This window comes from Seriola lalandi, unplaced genomic scaffold, assembly GCF_002814215.2.
Source record: "Seriola lalandi dorsalis isolate HSWRI2012SDOR001 ecotype SW California unplaced genomic scaffold, Sedor1 jcf7180002052055, whole genome shotgun sequence".
In the NCBI taxonomy this organism is placed as follows: Eukaryota; Metazoa; Chordata; class Actinopteri; order Carangiformes; family Carangidae; genus Seriola; species Seriola lalandi.
Window position 1 is genome coordinate 66,639 of NW_019522608.1, and position 18,293 is coordinate 84,931.

At 43.1% G+C, this 18,293-nt stretch overlaps 1 protein-coding gene across 1 annotated transcript in view; it reads right to left on the reverse strand.

Annotated features, from left to right (window-relative positions):
- The window catches only part of epb41a (erythrocyte membrane protein band 4.1a), a 62,789-nt gene extending 52,972 nt beyond the window's left edge, over positions 1-9,817 (reverse strand). Inside the window, exons 1-7 of the mRNA XM_023399563.2 lie at positions 9,503-9,817; positions 6,790-7,092; positions 4,722-4,826; positions 3,586-3,628; positions 3,420-3,495; positions 1,768-1,986; positions 1,016-1,103 (exon numbers count right to left, since the gene is read on the reverse strand). Coding sequence (XP_023255331.2) covers positions 1,016-1,103; positions 1,768-1,986; positions 3,420-3,495; positions 3,586-3,628; positions 4,722-4,826; positions 6,790-7,092; positions 9,503-9,814 — 1,146 coding nt within the window. The 5' untranslated portion in view covers positions 9,815-9,817. The remainder of the gene's footprint in view (positions 1-1,015; positions 1,104-1,767; positions 1,987-3,419; positions 3,496-3,585; positions 3,629-4,721; positions 4,827-6,789; positions 7,093-9,502) is intronic.
- Positions 9,818-18,293: the final 8,476 nt, after the last annotated feature.

The window sequence follows — 18,293 nt, forward strand, 5'->3', positions numbered from 1 at the left end:
GGGGGGGTGACATGCAGCAAAAGACCCCAGCTGGACTCAAGCTAGGGCTGCTCTATTATGGCAAAAATCATAATCACTATTATTTTGATCAATATTGAGATCACAATTATTTAAAGGATTACTTATTGACTTTAGAATCACCACATATTTATTGAACTTAAAAAATAAAAATAAAATCTTGTCTTTTTAACAGTGGACTTTCTCAAACTTCAACGGAAAAACTAATAAAGAGAGGGAGGGAGAGAGAGGGAAGAGATGTTGTAGTGCTGCACCAACATACTGAACATTTCAAATCATATATTCAACATTTTGATAAAATACATCCAACATATTCCACTCAGTCCAAGGAAATGAAAGGCTGGGCCGACAATGTTGTGACAGATTTGACCTTTGCAGCGGCTGTGATTGGATATTACACTTGGCCATAATATTTTGATTCATTGTGTTGTTCTAGTGTAGAGCACTGCCTACAGGGCAGTGCACGTCATCACAGGTTGACAATGAATCACATCTCCTCCCTCGACTGGCTTTGAAAACGTCTTGTGTCTCTATGATGCATTTAGTGACTACGTCCCAGGAGGACTGCTCCAGCAGCTCACACCATGTGTTTGCAATCTTTTCAACTGCATGCACTACTACCAGTGATTACCTATGTGTGTAGAGCGGTTGCACTCTGTATTTGGATCTGCAGCAGTTGTTTTGTGATGTAGCCTCCTTGTGTTTCTCACCAATCCACCAGGGGGCAGTGCAGTCCATTAATAGTTCCTGCCTCTATATTTGGTTTAAATCCCTGCTCTGATGCAAACACACATTGACCTGATTTCTGCTGTAAAACCTGACGAGTCACATGTCTTCCTGCTGTTCATGTGCGCTTCTCAAAAACACTAAACGGACACAGCCGCAAACACGTTCGTGCTGCTTGTTTTCATGGAGCTCTGATTGGTTGACTCACATCCACACTTTTTTTTTTAACAACAGAGAACAGCTGTAGCAGCAGAGTAGCTCCTGTTCTCACCTTGGCCTGGTGGAGGTCCACTCCGTACATAGACAGCTTCTTGGCGTTCTCCAGGAACATCAGGTCCGCCTGGGCTGGAGTCATTGACCTGCCACAACGCCACAGCAGGAACCAAACAAAACCTTTAGCTTCCCCTCATCCCTGATTTATCATTTACTTGAGCCATCCCTGGGGATGTACAGTTTCTACTACAGGTCCATATTATATAGTCTAAAGGTAGATGTCCGTGTTGTTTGATTATAAAGCAGGTCTACGTTCTATATTAATACTGTGAAAGTATCAAAGCCTGAGTCCACAGAGAAATGCACACAAATAAAACACATGAAGAAGAAAATATGGAGCTTTAATAATTAGATGGAGGCAGTTCTATTGGATGGAGTGGTCAAAAATAAAAGTTGTATAAGTACTGTAATTTGGTTTGTGTATTTTAAATGAATAATTCCATTTAGTATTGTACTTTGTACTCCACTATGTTTATCTTACAGCTGTAGTTACTAGTTACACATAAAACATATGATCCTCTTATAAATGAGATATTGTTCTAGATTCAAATAAAGTAGTTAAAATGTCGCTTTGCTATTAATGCTAGATACTTAATTACATTTTGTATAACATTTATGTACTTATGTAGAATTGCAGTGTTTGTTGACTTGTAGTAAAACTGTTTCACAGATTCACGTGACTGTGTTACGTGGTAAACCTTGAATCTGAACGTGTCTTCCACCACCGCTTCACTGAGGAACTGTTCTGACCTGTACGTATGGTGCAGCTCCATCATTTTGTCCTCCAGCTCCTTGGTCTGACCCTGGGCCATTTTCATGTCCTTAGCATATCCACTGGCGTGCACCTCAGGGTCGTACTCGCCCAGCTCCGACTGCAGGGCGTAGGAGCCCAGCAGGGCCAGGGTGACGAAGGAGCAGGGGAGGCGTCCCTGCAGGATGTCCTTCCGCAGCTGAAGACACAGGTAGTACCTTCAATGCACAAAAAGGGATCACATGTACTACGAATGGAAATCGGTTTTCATGATAACTCATGTGGCGGTCTGTATTGCACAGGAGGAAGACTGAGATGTGGTTCAAAGCTTCTTCAAAGCTTTGTGAGTCTGGGAAACCACAGGAAAGATGACTCAAATGCACAAGTCTGAAACTGTCCCTGCATTCAAAAAGTCTTTACTTGCAAACTGTGATCGCTACACAGGCAGTCAGTGAAGCAGGTGAACAAATCCTCCACAGGACAGGCAGAGGCGAGGTCGGAGTAAACACACATAGATCAAAAAACCAAGAACACTAAACACTGGAAACTGCCGGAAGCCTTGACACTAAGGGACCAAGACAAACTGGCACAGAGGAAGTGGAGGACAGAGACTAAATACACAAGGGCGGGGCAGACAACCACACTGGTGGGAGACACACAAGGGCAGGTAGAGGACAACAGTGCAACACTGAAAACACACTGAAAAATAATGAGAACTTAACCTAAGGAGAGGAGCGAGACATGACTGACCGAGTTAAGATTTCTTTGTCAAACTGCTGATCAGAGTTCAGGACCGAGCTCTCATGCCCCTGTGATGCTTGATTACAATATGGCTGACCCATATATTAATGGTTAATTGATATTTAATTAACCCGCAGTAGTCTGTCCAAGTAAATGAACCGCTGTTTTAGTTGTACTATATTTAAGCTCATGAGCCAACAGACTGGAGCCAGTGTTGTTGACTTGCAGGAGTTTAACAGCGACATGGTAACTTGTTTCTTTGGGTTCTGTGGTGACATAAATTGGAATAAGTTACTTTTACATGTTATAACTAGAGACCAGCATGGGATCAGCAACACGCCTCAACATTTACATGTTGACGATGTTAGCTGAGTACTGAGTGGTAATTACCACATTATTACATGAGTACTCAGTGGTAATTACCACATTATTACATGAGTACTCAGTGGTAATTACCACATTATTACATGAGTACGCAGTAGATATTACTACATTATTACATGAGTACTCAGTAGTTATTACCACATTATTACATGAGTGCTCATTACCTGTTGGTGGACCACACCCACCTCTGAACTCGGCCTCATGTTGATCTCAGCTACACACCTGTAGCATTTCGTGACTGTATCTTGCAGGTTGTGATGCTGTTGTTATGGTGACAAAGTCTGTCCACAGACACATAAACACCCACTAAAGAAGTCAGACCACCTCTGTGGTAGTGGGGCCACATTTTGCCATGATGACCCAGACAGACTCACAGGGTGAAGATAAAACCAGCCGATTTACCCCATGCACAAGATTCACCTTCCTCATCTGCAGAAATACATCTTTTCCACAATGCGCTTTTTGATTTCATAAATATAGTGTTTGTAGGTTGTAGTTGACAAAACCACTGGAACTCATAAGGTACCTTGTTATGTCTTCAGACAACTGGGCTGGGTCTGGCGGATAGAACTTCACATTGAAGGTGAAACTGTAGTTTGCACCTATAGAAAAAAGGGCGGGTGTAAAAATGTCAACATGTTACAAAAGAGAACGAGAACACCAGACGTATTTCTTGGTCAAGTTAAACTCACCTTGTACCTGCCTGCGAATCTCCTTGGTCAGGTCCATCCAAGTCTGATCAAGAGACAGACAGATGTAGCATGAGGTATGACATCATCAGACACCGCAAGTCCTTCAGCACCGAGGTTCATCTCCCCGTCAGATACATTTATACACTGTACAAAGAGCTGCCTTTTTCTTAATGGAACATTGAGCTTGGGATTGTTGAACTACAGAACTACAGAAGGAGAGCTGTGTTTTACATCAGCAGCCAAGGATTTACAGCAGCCAGCAAGCAAACTGAAATCACAGCACATCCTTCAGCAGACTGTGATGAAGTCAGTGGTCGAGCCTGTAGCAGCCTGCCATCTATTTTGTGTCTTTGAGCATCATTTGGTTCATTCAGGCTAAATAAACCTTCCATTGCATCTACAGTACCTTTACTGCACCACTCTTTCACATTATAAAAAAATATCTATAAACGAGAATTGAGAATGACATTTGTAAACCAATCTGTTTTGATTTGTCCTGCTTTATCACACATGGTTTAAGTGGTAAAACACATACTCACGCTGACTCTTGTGACTCTATAGCAGTATAAAGTAATGTGGCAATGATGGGGGCTGAGGTCCTGACTCAGACACAGCTGATGATGAAGGTGCAGGCTGCAGGGAGAGACCAGCTGAGCCAAAGAAGAAGAAATACTACTGCTTTCAACCACTGTGGTGACCACAGTGCCCCTGGTTGCAGTACGAGGAGAACGCTATGCTGTGTGTGTACTGTCTACCAGCCTGATGCAATGATTGGCCTAAAGCCACATGATGCAACCCATCTTTGTAGAAGCCCCATTGGCGGGCTCATACCTACCCTATTTAAATGTTGGTGGTAATGTTTTGTGATGACACTGATGGACACGAGCCGAAATGTGTTGCTTTAGTCATTAAGTCCTTCTGTTTATTGCAGACGCTGCTGGAGTTTTGACCTCTGAACTTGTTACCAGGTCAAAACTGTTCAAGCTTCAAACTTTGAATGACAGTGAGAAACATAAAACCTGCAGGGAGATAACACACCACCCCCAATGCTGAGCCTCTCCCCAGTGCTACCAGTGGAAACATTAGTCTGGAGCGCTGAGCTGATGCTGACCAGCGACTGTCAGAGTCCAGCTCACCTTCATGGTAGGTGTCTCCCAGATGGCCAGGCCGTAGTAGTCCTTCTCCAGCAGGTTGAGGTGGTCGCACACCTTCATGAACAGCTCATGGCCTGCAGCATGTTTCTGAAGGGAACAAGACAGAGAGATTAAACCTTCCCCTGCTGATGTCACACACCTGACAAGACGCACAGGACCGCGTGTTGAATAATGAGCTGAACACGACTGAGCAGATGGCGAGAGCAGCAGTGGTTCCACATCTCTGCAGTGCTGTTCAGTGCGTGGTGATGACTCCCTGTTCGGTAAGGGGGGTGTGGTGTGGTGAGATGTGTCCGGGATCAGGTGAGGATTCAGAGGCTGTCTGAGTCTAAGTCTGTGTAAGTGAAAAGTGGATCCACTCCACTCTGTGAGGAGTTCATCGGAGCAGAGTGTTTGGTCTGCGGTGGCGTGAGCTGGTGGCAAAAAGTCCAGAATCTGAAGAGTTGCCTCATTTTTCTCATCCCTCTGAGTGGCTCATTGTGCCGGTGTTACAATGACCAGAATCACTTGGACTGTTCAACGCCCCCTCTTCCAGTGGTATGTTCTATCTCTGTGTGTATGTCATGAAGACGCTGTTCAGGGGAATTTCTCCTGAGTACCAGACAATTCAATTCCACTACAGTTTGTCACTGTCGCATGCGTCCATTCAACTGTAGTACTACTGGATCACAGTGTGATAGAAACCCATGCACATTCATCCCTTTTTAAGATGATTCTTGCCGTTTTTTCCAAATCTGCTACTGGCGTTAATGCCAATTAAAACTGGAATCACCTCCTCATTGTTGTATTCCTCCTCTTCTCTACTAGTTTCAGGTCACATCCCTGTTTATCCAGAGTCGTAGAAAATATGAACCATTTGTGTGACATTTTGTCATAATCGCTTTGAAGTCTTGAGAAAATGGCTAAAAAGGGTTTTGTGAGGTCACACTGACATTGACCTTTGATCCTTTGAATCCAATCAGTTCATCATTGAGTCCAAGTGAACATTTGTGCCAAATATGAAGACGTTCCTTCAAGACGTCACTGAGATATTGTGTCCACAATAATGGAACGGACAGACGGACGACCTGAGAACAATATGCCTCGGCTCTGACTGTCGCCGGCGCTGAGGAGTAAAAATGAAAACCAATTAAGTGAGTATTTGTCCCACAGGGAGGGACAGGCCGGGAGGGGGGCCTGTGCTGATCCCTGGCTGAGTAGACTAGCTCTGGGTACGTGGAATGGCCGGATCAAACACCATGTTTGAGCATAAGGTGATTCATTTCTGTTTAATGCAAATACTGCAGACACAGTTACTACTGAGATATTTTGGTTGATAAAAGTGTAAAAGCAGATAAAAGCCGAGCTGCTGTTCCTTCAGTGGTATGAACTGAGTGCGGTCAGCATGATGCCCACACCAAACTAGAATCAGGAAATATCTGTAACTAAATATGTAACTATAAATAAAACAATCATTATTTTTATGTTATCAAAATAGTTACTGATTGATTTTTGTAGATTAACTAATCTAATGATCAATCAATTATTATAGCTCTAGTCTAATGGCCAGGTTTTTCTTCCTCCTATGGGATTCATTTGTCCATTTTTAAAACACAAAGAAATGTGGGATCACAAACTTTCCAAAAATGATGATCTTTTCAGAATATGACGCTACAAGTAAGAGCTATAAAACGCCAAAAAATCACAGTTTTTGGTTTGTGATTGTTCATGTCACGGTCAGACCATGTGGGGCTGAGGCAAGGATGTGTGTGTGTGTGTGTGTGTGTGGAGTGCAACATATGGACATGCGTGTCTTAAATTGAACATGATTGAGGAATCACAGTGTGGACAACAAACCATAACATTCAAGCTGCAGGTAAAAACCAGAACCACTGACACTGAAGGAATCCAGAACCAGGAGAAGATGACGATAACGGTGGTGAAGACAACAACTCCCATGATCCCACACTACTAAAAACCATCTTTTGTTATTGTTTTGATTGAGAGGCAGACGTTAGAGACTGTGTGTTTGCACGACGTATGAATAAAGTTAAATGAAAACAGCCCTCACCTCCAGCTCGCACTCGTACAGAGTGTCGTCGAGCAGGGTGACTTTGACCTGCATGGTCTTGGGTCGGCGTGGAGCTCTGGGAGCTTTGGCCTCCTCCTCCTCCTCTGTCGTCTTCTCCTCCTCTCCCTTACTCCCTCCGACAGGATCGGACTCCTTCTCCTCCTCCTTCTCCTTGTCCTCCTCCTTCTCCAGGGCAGCTTCCTCTCCTTTCTCCTTGTCGTTGTCTTCGTCCTTTCCACCCTCCTCCTCCTCCTCCTCCTCCTCCTCCTCCTCTTCCACTTCTTTCTTCTCTACCTGGACGGCCTGACAAAGACAGATTGATGACAACACAGTCCACTGTTGTCCCGTCACAGATTTACAGGCTGACCACTGAAGCTGAACTGACCTCTTCAACACCGAATCATCGGTCAGTCAAATGAGTTACTGTCAGGAACAGATATAAACTAAACTTTTCCAACAAACAGAAATATGTTACCATGGATACAGTGAGTTAAACTGTGGGCTTCAACTTCAGGCTTGTTTTTTTTTTTTTTTTTAGCCCACGTTTGTTTACATTTTTACTGACTGAGGAGCTTCTTCTTTCTCTGATCTCTAATCAGATTTATGGAGGTTTATTTACTGTGGTTGTTTTCATGTCTGTGTTCAGGTCTGACTGAATCACGACTGATGTGAGTTCCAGATGTTTTTGGATATTGTTAGATAATCTTATTGATTGATTGTTTTGGAGATCACTTTGAGTGTTTTGATACAATGTGTGAATAAATGTAACCAGTAATATAAGACATGAGGAGCTCTCAGAGGAAAAAAGGGCGGAGACCCCTGCTCCAGACTCCTCCCACAGATGGCTGACTGCTGTAGTTACACTTGGGAGTTAGATAACATGTGCATCATGGAGATAGACGTTGCCTCACCTCCTGAGGTGGTTTGTGTGGTTGAATTGTAATCCATGTCTAATGCTTCTCTGTATCATTTACACCGTGTCTAAACAGTGGGTTTTAGCATGAGCAGCCGGAGCAGCTTCAGCGATCCGTCTGTGTCTGCACAGGAAGTGTTCAAACACAGAGCTGAGTTGTAGGACAGGGTCCATCAAACAATGAGTAAAACCCTGGCGGGTCCTGTGTACAGAGAATCTGTTGTGAGAAACATGGCTGAAACACTTCCTGTGTAGACATGACATCACACCTGGCTGCTTCCTGACACACCCAAGAAGTTACAACAAGTACATGGACTGCATTTCCTGTATATAGCACTTTTCTAGTCTTAACAACCACTCAAAGCACTTTACACTGAGTCACACTCACCCATCAACACACAGATTCATACAGCGCTGTGTATACACAGCTCGTCTCTATCACACACACTCATACACCGATGGGGGCACATCGGGGCAATTTTGAGAAGCCAGGGATGGAACCACCGACCTTCTGATTAGAGGACGACCTGAGCCACAGCCGCCCCAAGATATTCATTCATTTTAAGGAACTCTTAAAACTCATGAATGACAGTCTCTGCAGTGTTTGCTTTATACCCTGCCTATATAAGACCATAGACTGTAAATAAAGAGTCAGCTGCTCCACCTTCGCCATCTTGGCAGTGTGCCACTCAAAGAGGCCACGCCCTCAAATACACATAACTTTAAGTCTTGATAAAATGTGAACAGGTGAGTTATATAAACAGGTGTCATGAAGGAGGAAATTAGCTCTAAAGACCAAAACTGTTTTTGTACCAGGTTGTAAACATGTTTGTTTCTGCTGTAAAGTTGGACAGTTTAACATGGGAGTCTATGGGGACTGACTCACTGTTGGAGCCAGACTCTAGTGGCCATTAGAGGAACCACAGGTTTTGGTTCTTCAGTGTTGGCTTCAGCCCCAGAGGTTGACGTCTGTGCAAGAGGTGTTTCAGCCGAGTTTTCTTAGTCATCTGTCTCATCATGTCACATGACAGAACATTTACACATCATATCAATCCCCACTTTACATGAGCACCTGCAAAACCAAGATTTAGCTTTTGTCCAAATACGTCTTCATGTCGTTACCTCTGGTTCATAGGACGTAAACTTAAACCCTTTTAGACACGCACATTATTGCCCTCTAAGATTATAAACTTATCTGAAACCTTCTTATGCACAAAGAAAATAAAATCAGTTCAATCAATGTCTCCTCAGATCAGACCTGTCCATTAAAACAGTCAAAAGAGGTTCAAAAAAATTCTTTAAAGCTTTAGTGGCAAAAGAAGTTCTAAAATCCATTCATCCATGTGCTCTGTGTCTCTCTCCCTCTCTCTTTCTCAGGTCTTAATGAGACACAAACAACATTAATTTAAGTCAACTTTATCTGAAACAAAATCCATCACTTTAACAGACGGACAAAGCCGGGCTTTAGATACTGTGAACTGAATGTGTGGTTGTAGCCATACTACTGAAACAAAAATGCATGTGATTTGGTAATTAACAGAATAGTAAAGGCCTCATGTGTGGGATATTACTTGGTGGTCATTAAAATATATTCAGAAGCCATTAATAACGAATTCACCTGGTCAATCATGACATATTTCTCCTCCTAACATGAAAGCACATTAGCTGCTTTAAGCAATAAAAAGTATCAATATTGGGATCAATATCAGTGATCCTGGCCCTGATCCATTAGATCAAGACCAAATGTTGTGGTGTTGCCCAGTCCTACTGCAGAAACAGATACACAGCATACAGGCTGACCTGAGCCTCAGCGCTGCTTACTGAGTGCTGATCCAGGGCGACCTCTCCCTCTGTCCTCAGTTCAGGTTCTGGGTCAGCGATGGGGGCTTTAGCTTCCTCCTCTTCCTTGTCCTCCTTCTCTCCCCCCTCACTCTCACACTGTGAGCGCCTCTTCAAGAAGGAGGAGAAGAGGCGGGAGAGGCCACGGCCGGCAGAGTTACGGTTGCGAGGCCGGAGCTGCTCCTCCTCTGGTGAGGGTGGCCCGGCGTCCTGGCCGACTTCCTCCTGCTGCCTCGGCTTCTTCTGGTGACTCTCCGCCTCGTCTGTTGTCATGGCAACAGCTGTGGAAGTAGAGGACAAAATCAAGTTAAAGAACAGAAACACTCCTCTAAGCCAGAGAGATAAAGAAACAACCAAATGTTAATATCAGGGGTCTTTGTGGATTCAGCTTCTTGAACCTCCAGTCCTACAATTAATCGTTCAAATCAGAGTTGGGTAAATCCACTTCTGCCCAGAAACTGCTGAATCATTAGGAACTACTGAGACACTGGTTGCTATGGTGACTGAGGCCCCCAGGAGCAGCATGGAAATACGCAGACAAACCACTCTATCCTTTGGCAAACAACAGCTTATAAGCCAAAACCTTTCATCAAAAATGCCCTCATAGTTAGAAAAGTACAAGTCCTATCAACAAAGTTCTTTCACTGCGAGCATCCCAAGGCTTCAACACAGACAATGATGTATTATATGTGAACCTGCTGTTTATGTTTTGGAGCTGACGCCATGTCAAAACTCCCCTCACCTCTGTTTGTGACAAGAACTTGTTTTAACATGGCCGTCTATGGCAGTGTTGACAGCACTCTCTGCACTGAGGGGGGATTTCTTCAAAAACCACAACTCATGTGACAGTGAGAGTAACACTGGGCGAGAGAAGACTCATTTCTCTACGTTTCTATATGTTAATTGTCCATGAAACTTGGAAAGTGTGGCATTTAAGAGACTGAAAGAGTTTTTTGGGGGGATAAAATCTTCAGGGATGTCAGTTAGAGTGAGTGTGATGTCACAGACTTACTGTTAACATTACAAGCAATACACAACCATTATAAATCTGAAACGGTCGAAAAATTACATTAAACTTAAACTGTGATTTTGTAAAAAAACATAATGGCTATCAAAATGAAAATTTAATGCAAAAGAGTCTTAATAGTTGTCACCCGTTTAAGGTTTCGACCATGTTTCTGTGTTAAAGTTTGACAAAGCAGTGTGCCTCCAAAAAGGGATGGGTTTGATCATTTTCCCGATGTCTTCCCATAATTTTCCTAGGGAAAATGTTTCAATGTTGTGATAATGATCGTGTTTACTAAAGTCGCAAAGAAAAGTCATTCTAAAAGTCACAATTCCCAACTGAACTGTACATTTTTATCTATAATTTGCCTCAAAGTTTTAATAGTTTTCTCAAAGCTGCTGAAGACAAAGTTGTATGTCTCCACCAATCAGTTAAGTTGCAGGAAATGTGGTCACAATCTCCCCTGCTGTTCCTGAGTTATAGTGCCGAATAATGTCCAGAGAAGTGTTATTGCATTTTGTGTTTATGATGTAACAGTGACCTTGACCTTTGACCACCATAAACAGTTTATGTTTGAGTCCAAGTGGAGGTTTGTACTAGGGTTGAACAATTAATCAAAATATTATCGAAATAGCAATATGACCAAGTTTAATAACCAGATCGCAGGAGGTGGAATAGTTTTGAGAAATGTCAAATGTGTCACAACAGACCATAAATGAAGCATTGTAGAGCTACAGAGACGCCCCAGCTACAAATCATATTCTCCAGATGTAAGGGAACAAAAATCACATCATCATCATTTTTATATTTTGTTTCAGTGTAAAAATGACAATTCCAAATGAAATCACAACTCATATCACAAACACAACATCAGTCAAAATAATCGCACTATGATTTTTTTTTTTTGCATATCGTTCAGTCCTAGTTTGCACCAAATTTGAAGAAATTCTCTCAAGGCGTTACTGAGATATCGTGTCCACGAGGACGACTGGGCCGTCAGACGGATGGACAACCTGAAACATCATGCCTCCAGCTGCAGCTGTTGCCAGCACAGAGGTGTCAAAAGTCAATAACAGCAAAACAAGCCAGATTTGACTAAATCTTAATTCAAGGCCCACTTACTTGCATTTTTCTTAGCTTTCTACCACATTCATAATCGTCATCAGCAGATGAAATTGACTCATTCGTGATGAAGTTGGTAAGCAAGTTTGAATCTTGATTATGTGATAATAAGTGGTCATAGGCTAATTGTCCCCTACTTCACTGAGGTGTCCATTCTCAGTGTACATGCACCAGTGGAATTTCAACATTAATCTAGTGTAAGCTGCATGATGAACCAGGACTGGCTTCCAAACTATTTGTGATGTCACAAAGTACTGCTGGTACACACACACATTAAAGCGAGAATGAAGGTGAGCACAGAGAAGATGAACGTGGAAACAAACTCCATTATACATCACTAAGGAACAATGCACAATGAAACTGGCCTGCATGATACCGAGGCAGATGCAGCAGCCCCACCGGCAGCCAATCAGCAGCCTCTCTCTCCTGGTCTGGGTTGTCTTGAGTGCAACTTTATCATTAACAGATTTCACATTGGTAGATGTTTTTACAAAAGTCTGTAAAAATAACTTCCATCACTGAAAAAGCACATAACAACATACAATGATTTCTACCATCATTCCTTATTGAATCTGAGCCGCATGGTCGGCTATTTCACTATGGTTTTCTAACTAGTGTGACGGGGGTAAAATCCACTGTCTCACTTTGACTTGGTGCTAATGGAACACTGAGCTCCTGACACCGCTGGGATTCTCACTCATCATCTTGTCTTCTGTCTGTCATGATCACTTGTTCTGATCTGCATCATCCCCTCACCGACACAGTTCTCTGCTTGTGGTTAATGCTGACTGCTCACGTCTACAGTGTAATGCCTGCACACAGTCACTGCATTACAGCAGTGATCGTGGGCGGCTGCACCTGAAACACCGCATCAGTCAGACAGTCGTTGCTGTCACCATGTGAGAGAGCAAGATTAAAGAAAAGACAGGCAGCAGCAATAAGTTGCTTTTCCTCCTGGAGCTGCTCGGGCTGGTCCCCTCTGACGATCACCACCTCGACATGGTGGAGGGGTCCGTGTGGCCCAGTGATCCTCAGACCTGTTGGTCTCACCTGTACACATAGCACAAGCTCTGGAGCCAAACTCCTGGAGAGGGGCTGGACTCTCTCCTTATCTAGAGTTGCCCAAGGTGACAGGCACTGGGCCGACATGGGGATTACTCACAAGCATCCCGCCAAGCGCCACTGTGTTGGGGTTCTACCTGGGGAACCAAAGGGTCACTCTTAGTGTTGTGTTCCTAGGCACTGAAAAGGTAGCTTGGAGTAGCCAGCCTTCCTCTCAGATCTGCAGCCTTACGTCTTGGGTAAAGTGAGAGGCAGAGCTGTCAACTGATAGACATGCCAACATGTTCATCTGGGACGAAAATTATCTAGATTACAAACATTTGGGACTGATATGAAAAAATATGTTCAACACTCACACGTGTGTGAGCCACGGCAGTTCAGCAAGATCGCCGTTACACACAGGTGAGGTAAGAGGTGTGGCCCTAAGAATGACACCTGAAGTCCGTCAACTCAGCGGTCAAGTTGACTGTTAGCAGGAGGCCACAACCGGTTCCTGATGGGTCTTCCACCACTGGACCGCTTTGAGTTTTAATTGACTATTCCCGCACTATAGTTTTAAGTTTAAGTTTAAGTTTAAGTTTAAGTTTAGTTCAGAAAGAGAGCTGTAGAAACAGTTTAGTTCACATGTTTTTGTCAAAGAAGTAATGCTCTTTTGTCACTGAAATACTGATTATGTGTGTACTGCAGCATACAGTTTCTGTACGAACTCTTAACAGTGTGTAGGACAGTTGTTCTATATTTCTACTCCGTTTGAACTCAAAGTCTCATGTTCAGTGACTCTTCATGTGGGTTAAGATGAAGAAAGCTATGGCATCTTCAGAGATGTAGATTCTTTCAAGTGTAACTGTGGTGTGTCAGATCACCAGTGATGTGACACCTTTATTAACAGAGGTGAAAAAAACTGTGCATGGCTGTTACTAACTCTGAGAGTGAACCATATTACATTCACTAATTAATCTACATCATGGGCCAGGCTGATCCTCTCAGAACACATGTAGGCCATCACCACACCTCATCTCCATTCCTATTTTCAGACGATAAAACCATCAGCCTCTTGTTCTCTTAGGCTGCCAGGGCAGTGAAAAGAGGCAGCATTGTGTTTTGAGTGTAGTGTCGCTTTAAACAGAAAAAAACGCCAACTGGACCTGAAGCTTCAACAGGAAAACTCAAGACAAACAATGTCACGGTGCAACAATGCCGACAGCAGAGATAATCACAGTTCATGTTTAACAGTATAGTGTCACTAGATGGCACTGTTAGCTCGTTCACATGTTGCCCATCTACAAAAAATTAACTGCGACAGCAAATATATATATAATATATATAGGGAACATAGTCGTCACTGTTCACTATAAGGAAATGTTGTTCATTTACAAATCTGGCAGTATGTTGATACTGAATGCATCAGTAAAATGTTCACAGACAACATGTTTGTTGTCTCCAGGTGGACAGGTGAAAGAGCAGAGAGCTTCAAGATGGTTAGAGGAGGAAACATCAGAGAGACTCAGCCACATGTTTGGGCCTCAGTCAGACCCAGACTCAGAGGAGGAGTCTGAGACCAGAACCAGAGACTAGCAGACGGATCAGAACAGTTAGCCTAGTTAGCATCTTTTATTTGTTTATGTTGTTTGTCAGCTTGTAACTGGCAGTGGCTGACACAGTGTTAGTATTGTGCTAATGCTAACTCTCTCTCTGTACTGACAAGGTTTCAGGTTTATTTAGCCCCGCCCCCCATCCCCACAAGTTGACAGGATTGGTTCCTTAGGTTTGTGATGTATGAAACCCTGGCTGTCTGAATCTGTTTTTATGTATTGTATTCTTATGGATGTTAAAAGGGTTAAACACTTGGGAGGTGGTCTTTAAACTGTTATATGATCGTGTTCAGACTCTCACAGGGAAAGATCCTGGTCTGGTTTGATACAGAAAAAGTTCAGACACAACCTGTGTATTTATATTTGACCAGTGACCAGGAAAAGCAAGAAAAGCATTGCTTGACCATTTAAAACTGAAAATAGAGATCAATTAGAACAATACTGAAGTAGAAGTGATATCTCTCCTTACATCTGATCTCAGAACAGCATTCAGTCCCATAAAGGATCTCATATTGTGTTTGCATCCATCATGTAATTTACTGCCCTCTTGTGGCGGCAGCAGGGTATTGTCTCTGGAAGCTAGCTTGACTAGCAACCGTTGTATCAATTATTTCTGTCATGTTGCTGGGCGTGACCCTGAACCACAGACTGGAATCTGGGTATCAACCCCCTGCTCTTTGGTGTGACACCTCATGTGCTCTGTACGCTGCTGTCCACCCCAAACACTTCCTTACAAATAACTGCCGATAATAAATGTTCCTGCAAAACATATTTTCTGCTGCAGTTTAGTCGTATACAAACAGGGTTGGTGTGTGTGGGGTGTGTAGAGTATGTGTGTTTTCTGCAGACTTGCTGGCTGAAGCGAGGAAACAGAGGCTGTTCTAAAATTATTCAAGGAAAGCAGGAGAGCGGGACAAGCAGAGAAGAGAGGAGGGTCTTTCCCTAAAAATAAAATCATATAAAAAGAAATCTGGCCTACGGATATGGGGCTTTACGGTTACTTATAATAGAACACTCTTTAAAATAAGCACAATTTCCCACATCTTTGCATATATTCTGTATATACTGTAAACCTGAGAATGCTTCAAGTGTGCACATTTATCCCATTTTGTACAATTCATCATATTGAGACAAAAAAGATACACAAAGACAGAGCTGTTGGACAAAGGTCAAGTAGGCAGTGGGATGCAGACTCCACCTTTAAGCCTTCCACACATGGTTGGACAGCAGATGACCCAGTGTTTTTGAAGCACAGTGAAACCTTAAGGTTCACATAGGGGCTGAGTTGCACACGCTCAGTAGTGGCACATTATTTTGATACATCGGGTCGAGAGGTGTTTCTTGTCCCTATAATTTAAGAGGAAGAATAAGAACTCCAGCTATTTGAAATGTTGGACATCTTCAGGGTCTTAGTTCAGATCATTCCACACACAGCCTGCGTGGCCTGAACTGTTGAACAAACTATGTCTCTCGGTGCAACACTTTAAGGTCTGCTGGCAGATTGAGGGTGGACGCAGATCACAGCTTGCCACCGTATGAAGTTCCAGAAGCTGCTGGCGGCTCCATCTCTGCCCCGTCAGCAGCTCTAGGTGTACTGAGCACTGTGTGACCAGAGCTGCACACACACACACACACACACACACACACACACACACACACACACACACACACAAAACAGTGGAGAACATTCTTGTGGCTGGTTGTTCAGGCATCACAGATAACACAAGAGTTTGATGAGCTGGACTAAAGCTCCTCCTCCTCATCCTCTTCCTCAGTGAAACAAGCAGTTTGTTCCATCATGGTAATTTTTTCATGTTCAGCCAAACAGAAAATTGGATGATGATGATGACTGTTATATTTGTATGTCCTGAAGCCAGTGGAGCATGTGTTAAACTATTGTTGTGTTACCAGAGCTGAATCTGGCGTTGTTTTTCCTCTATTTCTTTTGCAAACAAAAACAACAGACTACAATACAATAATATACATTATTTTTTTTATATTTCCATATTTATTTTCTTATTCTTTTACAGATTTATTATTCTTTTGGGACACCTATGACTCAATAAATTACTACATGTACTCTACTTAAATAATGAGTTACCGTCTTGGAACTGGGGGAATTTCTGTCGACAGTGTTTGTGTAATTACTCTCACTTCCAGAGGAGGGAGATAGAAGTTCTTTACTGCAGGTTTAAAAAGCTTCTCATGGCCTGTTTATCATGATGCTTCAAACACACTATTACACCTCAACTAGAACAGCAGCATTTCCCATACATTGATTTATTTGCCAGTATCAACACTGACCAACACATATTGATTTTCAATTCAATTTCAATTTTGTTTCTATTTGAAAAGGGTAAAATCTTATTTCACTGTAAAGCTGACCAGCCCAGCACAGCCCCTCCTTGCCTCGCTCGCTCTCTCTCTCTCTCTCTCTCTCTCTCTCTCTCTCTCTCTCTCTCTCTCTGTCTCTCAGAGACTGTCAGTCAGACTGGACCATGCATAAGTCCATCAAGTTTTCAGCGGCCCTCTCTGTGTGTCTGTCACTCGGGGTGCACAGAGCTGCTATGTGCTTGTTCTGGGACATATCACAATATGTAATCAAGCCTCACTGGCTTGGTTAGGTGAAGCCATGGAGCTTTATATATATATATATATATATATATAGAGTTGTATATATATATATATATACAGCTCCATGGCTTCACCTAACTGAGTTTATCTATAGATAGATAGATATATCGCTCACAAAGTACCTGGCAGTTAAAATATTTGCAGTTGAGAACCATATATACATATTATGAAATAATTCATTTAAGAACAGGAGTAGGGCTGGGTTCAAAGGTTGAAAATGAAATGCATCTGTGAAAGGGGAAAACGTACTTAGGCATATCTGTATTTCTGAGTGCGTGGTCGTTTGTGTCAGAGTGCTGAGAGTGAGCTTAAGGACTGAAAGCGGCTTTAAATTTAATCGGGCCCTGTGTGGGATTAAAGGCTGCTGTGTGCTGATGTGCAGGCCAGAGGAAGCTTGATGTCTATCAGTCACCACTGGACACTCCTCCCTCCTCCTCGCCCCCAACACACTCTCACACACACACACACACACACACACACACACACAGACAGTTGCTTTGCTAGCATGAGCTCTGGATACAGCCCAGAAACTGAAAGTCAGCCTGACCCAGATGAAATCAGAGGCAGGAATATTTGATGAAAGACACAAGCGAAGACAAAAGCCCAGAAACACACAAAGACCTGAAATATATCAGAGCATCTGTGTGTGTGTGTGTGTGTGTGTGAAGATGGCAGCACGGGGTCACGACCAGGCCTCGGGGATAAAGATGCTGGAGACAGGAGGCACCAATGACAGTGATGGAAGCACACACCTCTGAACCTGCACCATCCTCAACACGTGTCCTTTCATGATAAAACTATTTAGAATTCTTCATCTGTATCTACATCTGCATCAACATATCATAATGTTACACAGCCATGTTGGTATGACACCACAACACCAAAGTCCTGTCTCATTGCCAGTTAAACTCATCATGCTGGTGTTGATGAAACTGTCCACACCAAAAACCAAGCACAAAATAATCCGAGCTGAATGTCCATTAACTATCTCTTCCAGAGCGTCTAGAACATGAATTTTAATATTGATCAATGACCCAACAGGTAAGTAACTGTATATCTCCTCCTCTTCAGTGTCCAACGATGAAGAGCAAACACGACGTTGTACATGATGAACATGCGAGTGTGAAAGAAATCAGGAGGGGAGAGATAAATATAGAGACAGATAAAGAGGCAGATGAGTCAAGAGAGTCATGAAGAAGAAGTGGCAGAGCGCCACAGCGAGCACCCGTCATCCATTCATCCCGCACACGAACAGTGTTTCATTGGTTCAAATCCCCTGCAGGTACACAGGTGACATTTCAGAGCACAGCGACTCCTACAGGTACAATTACACAAC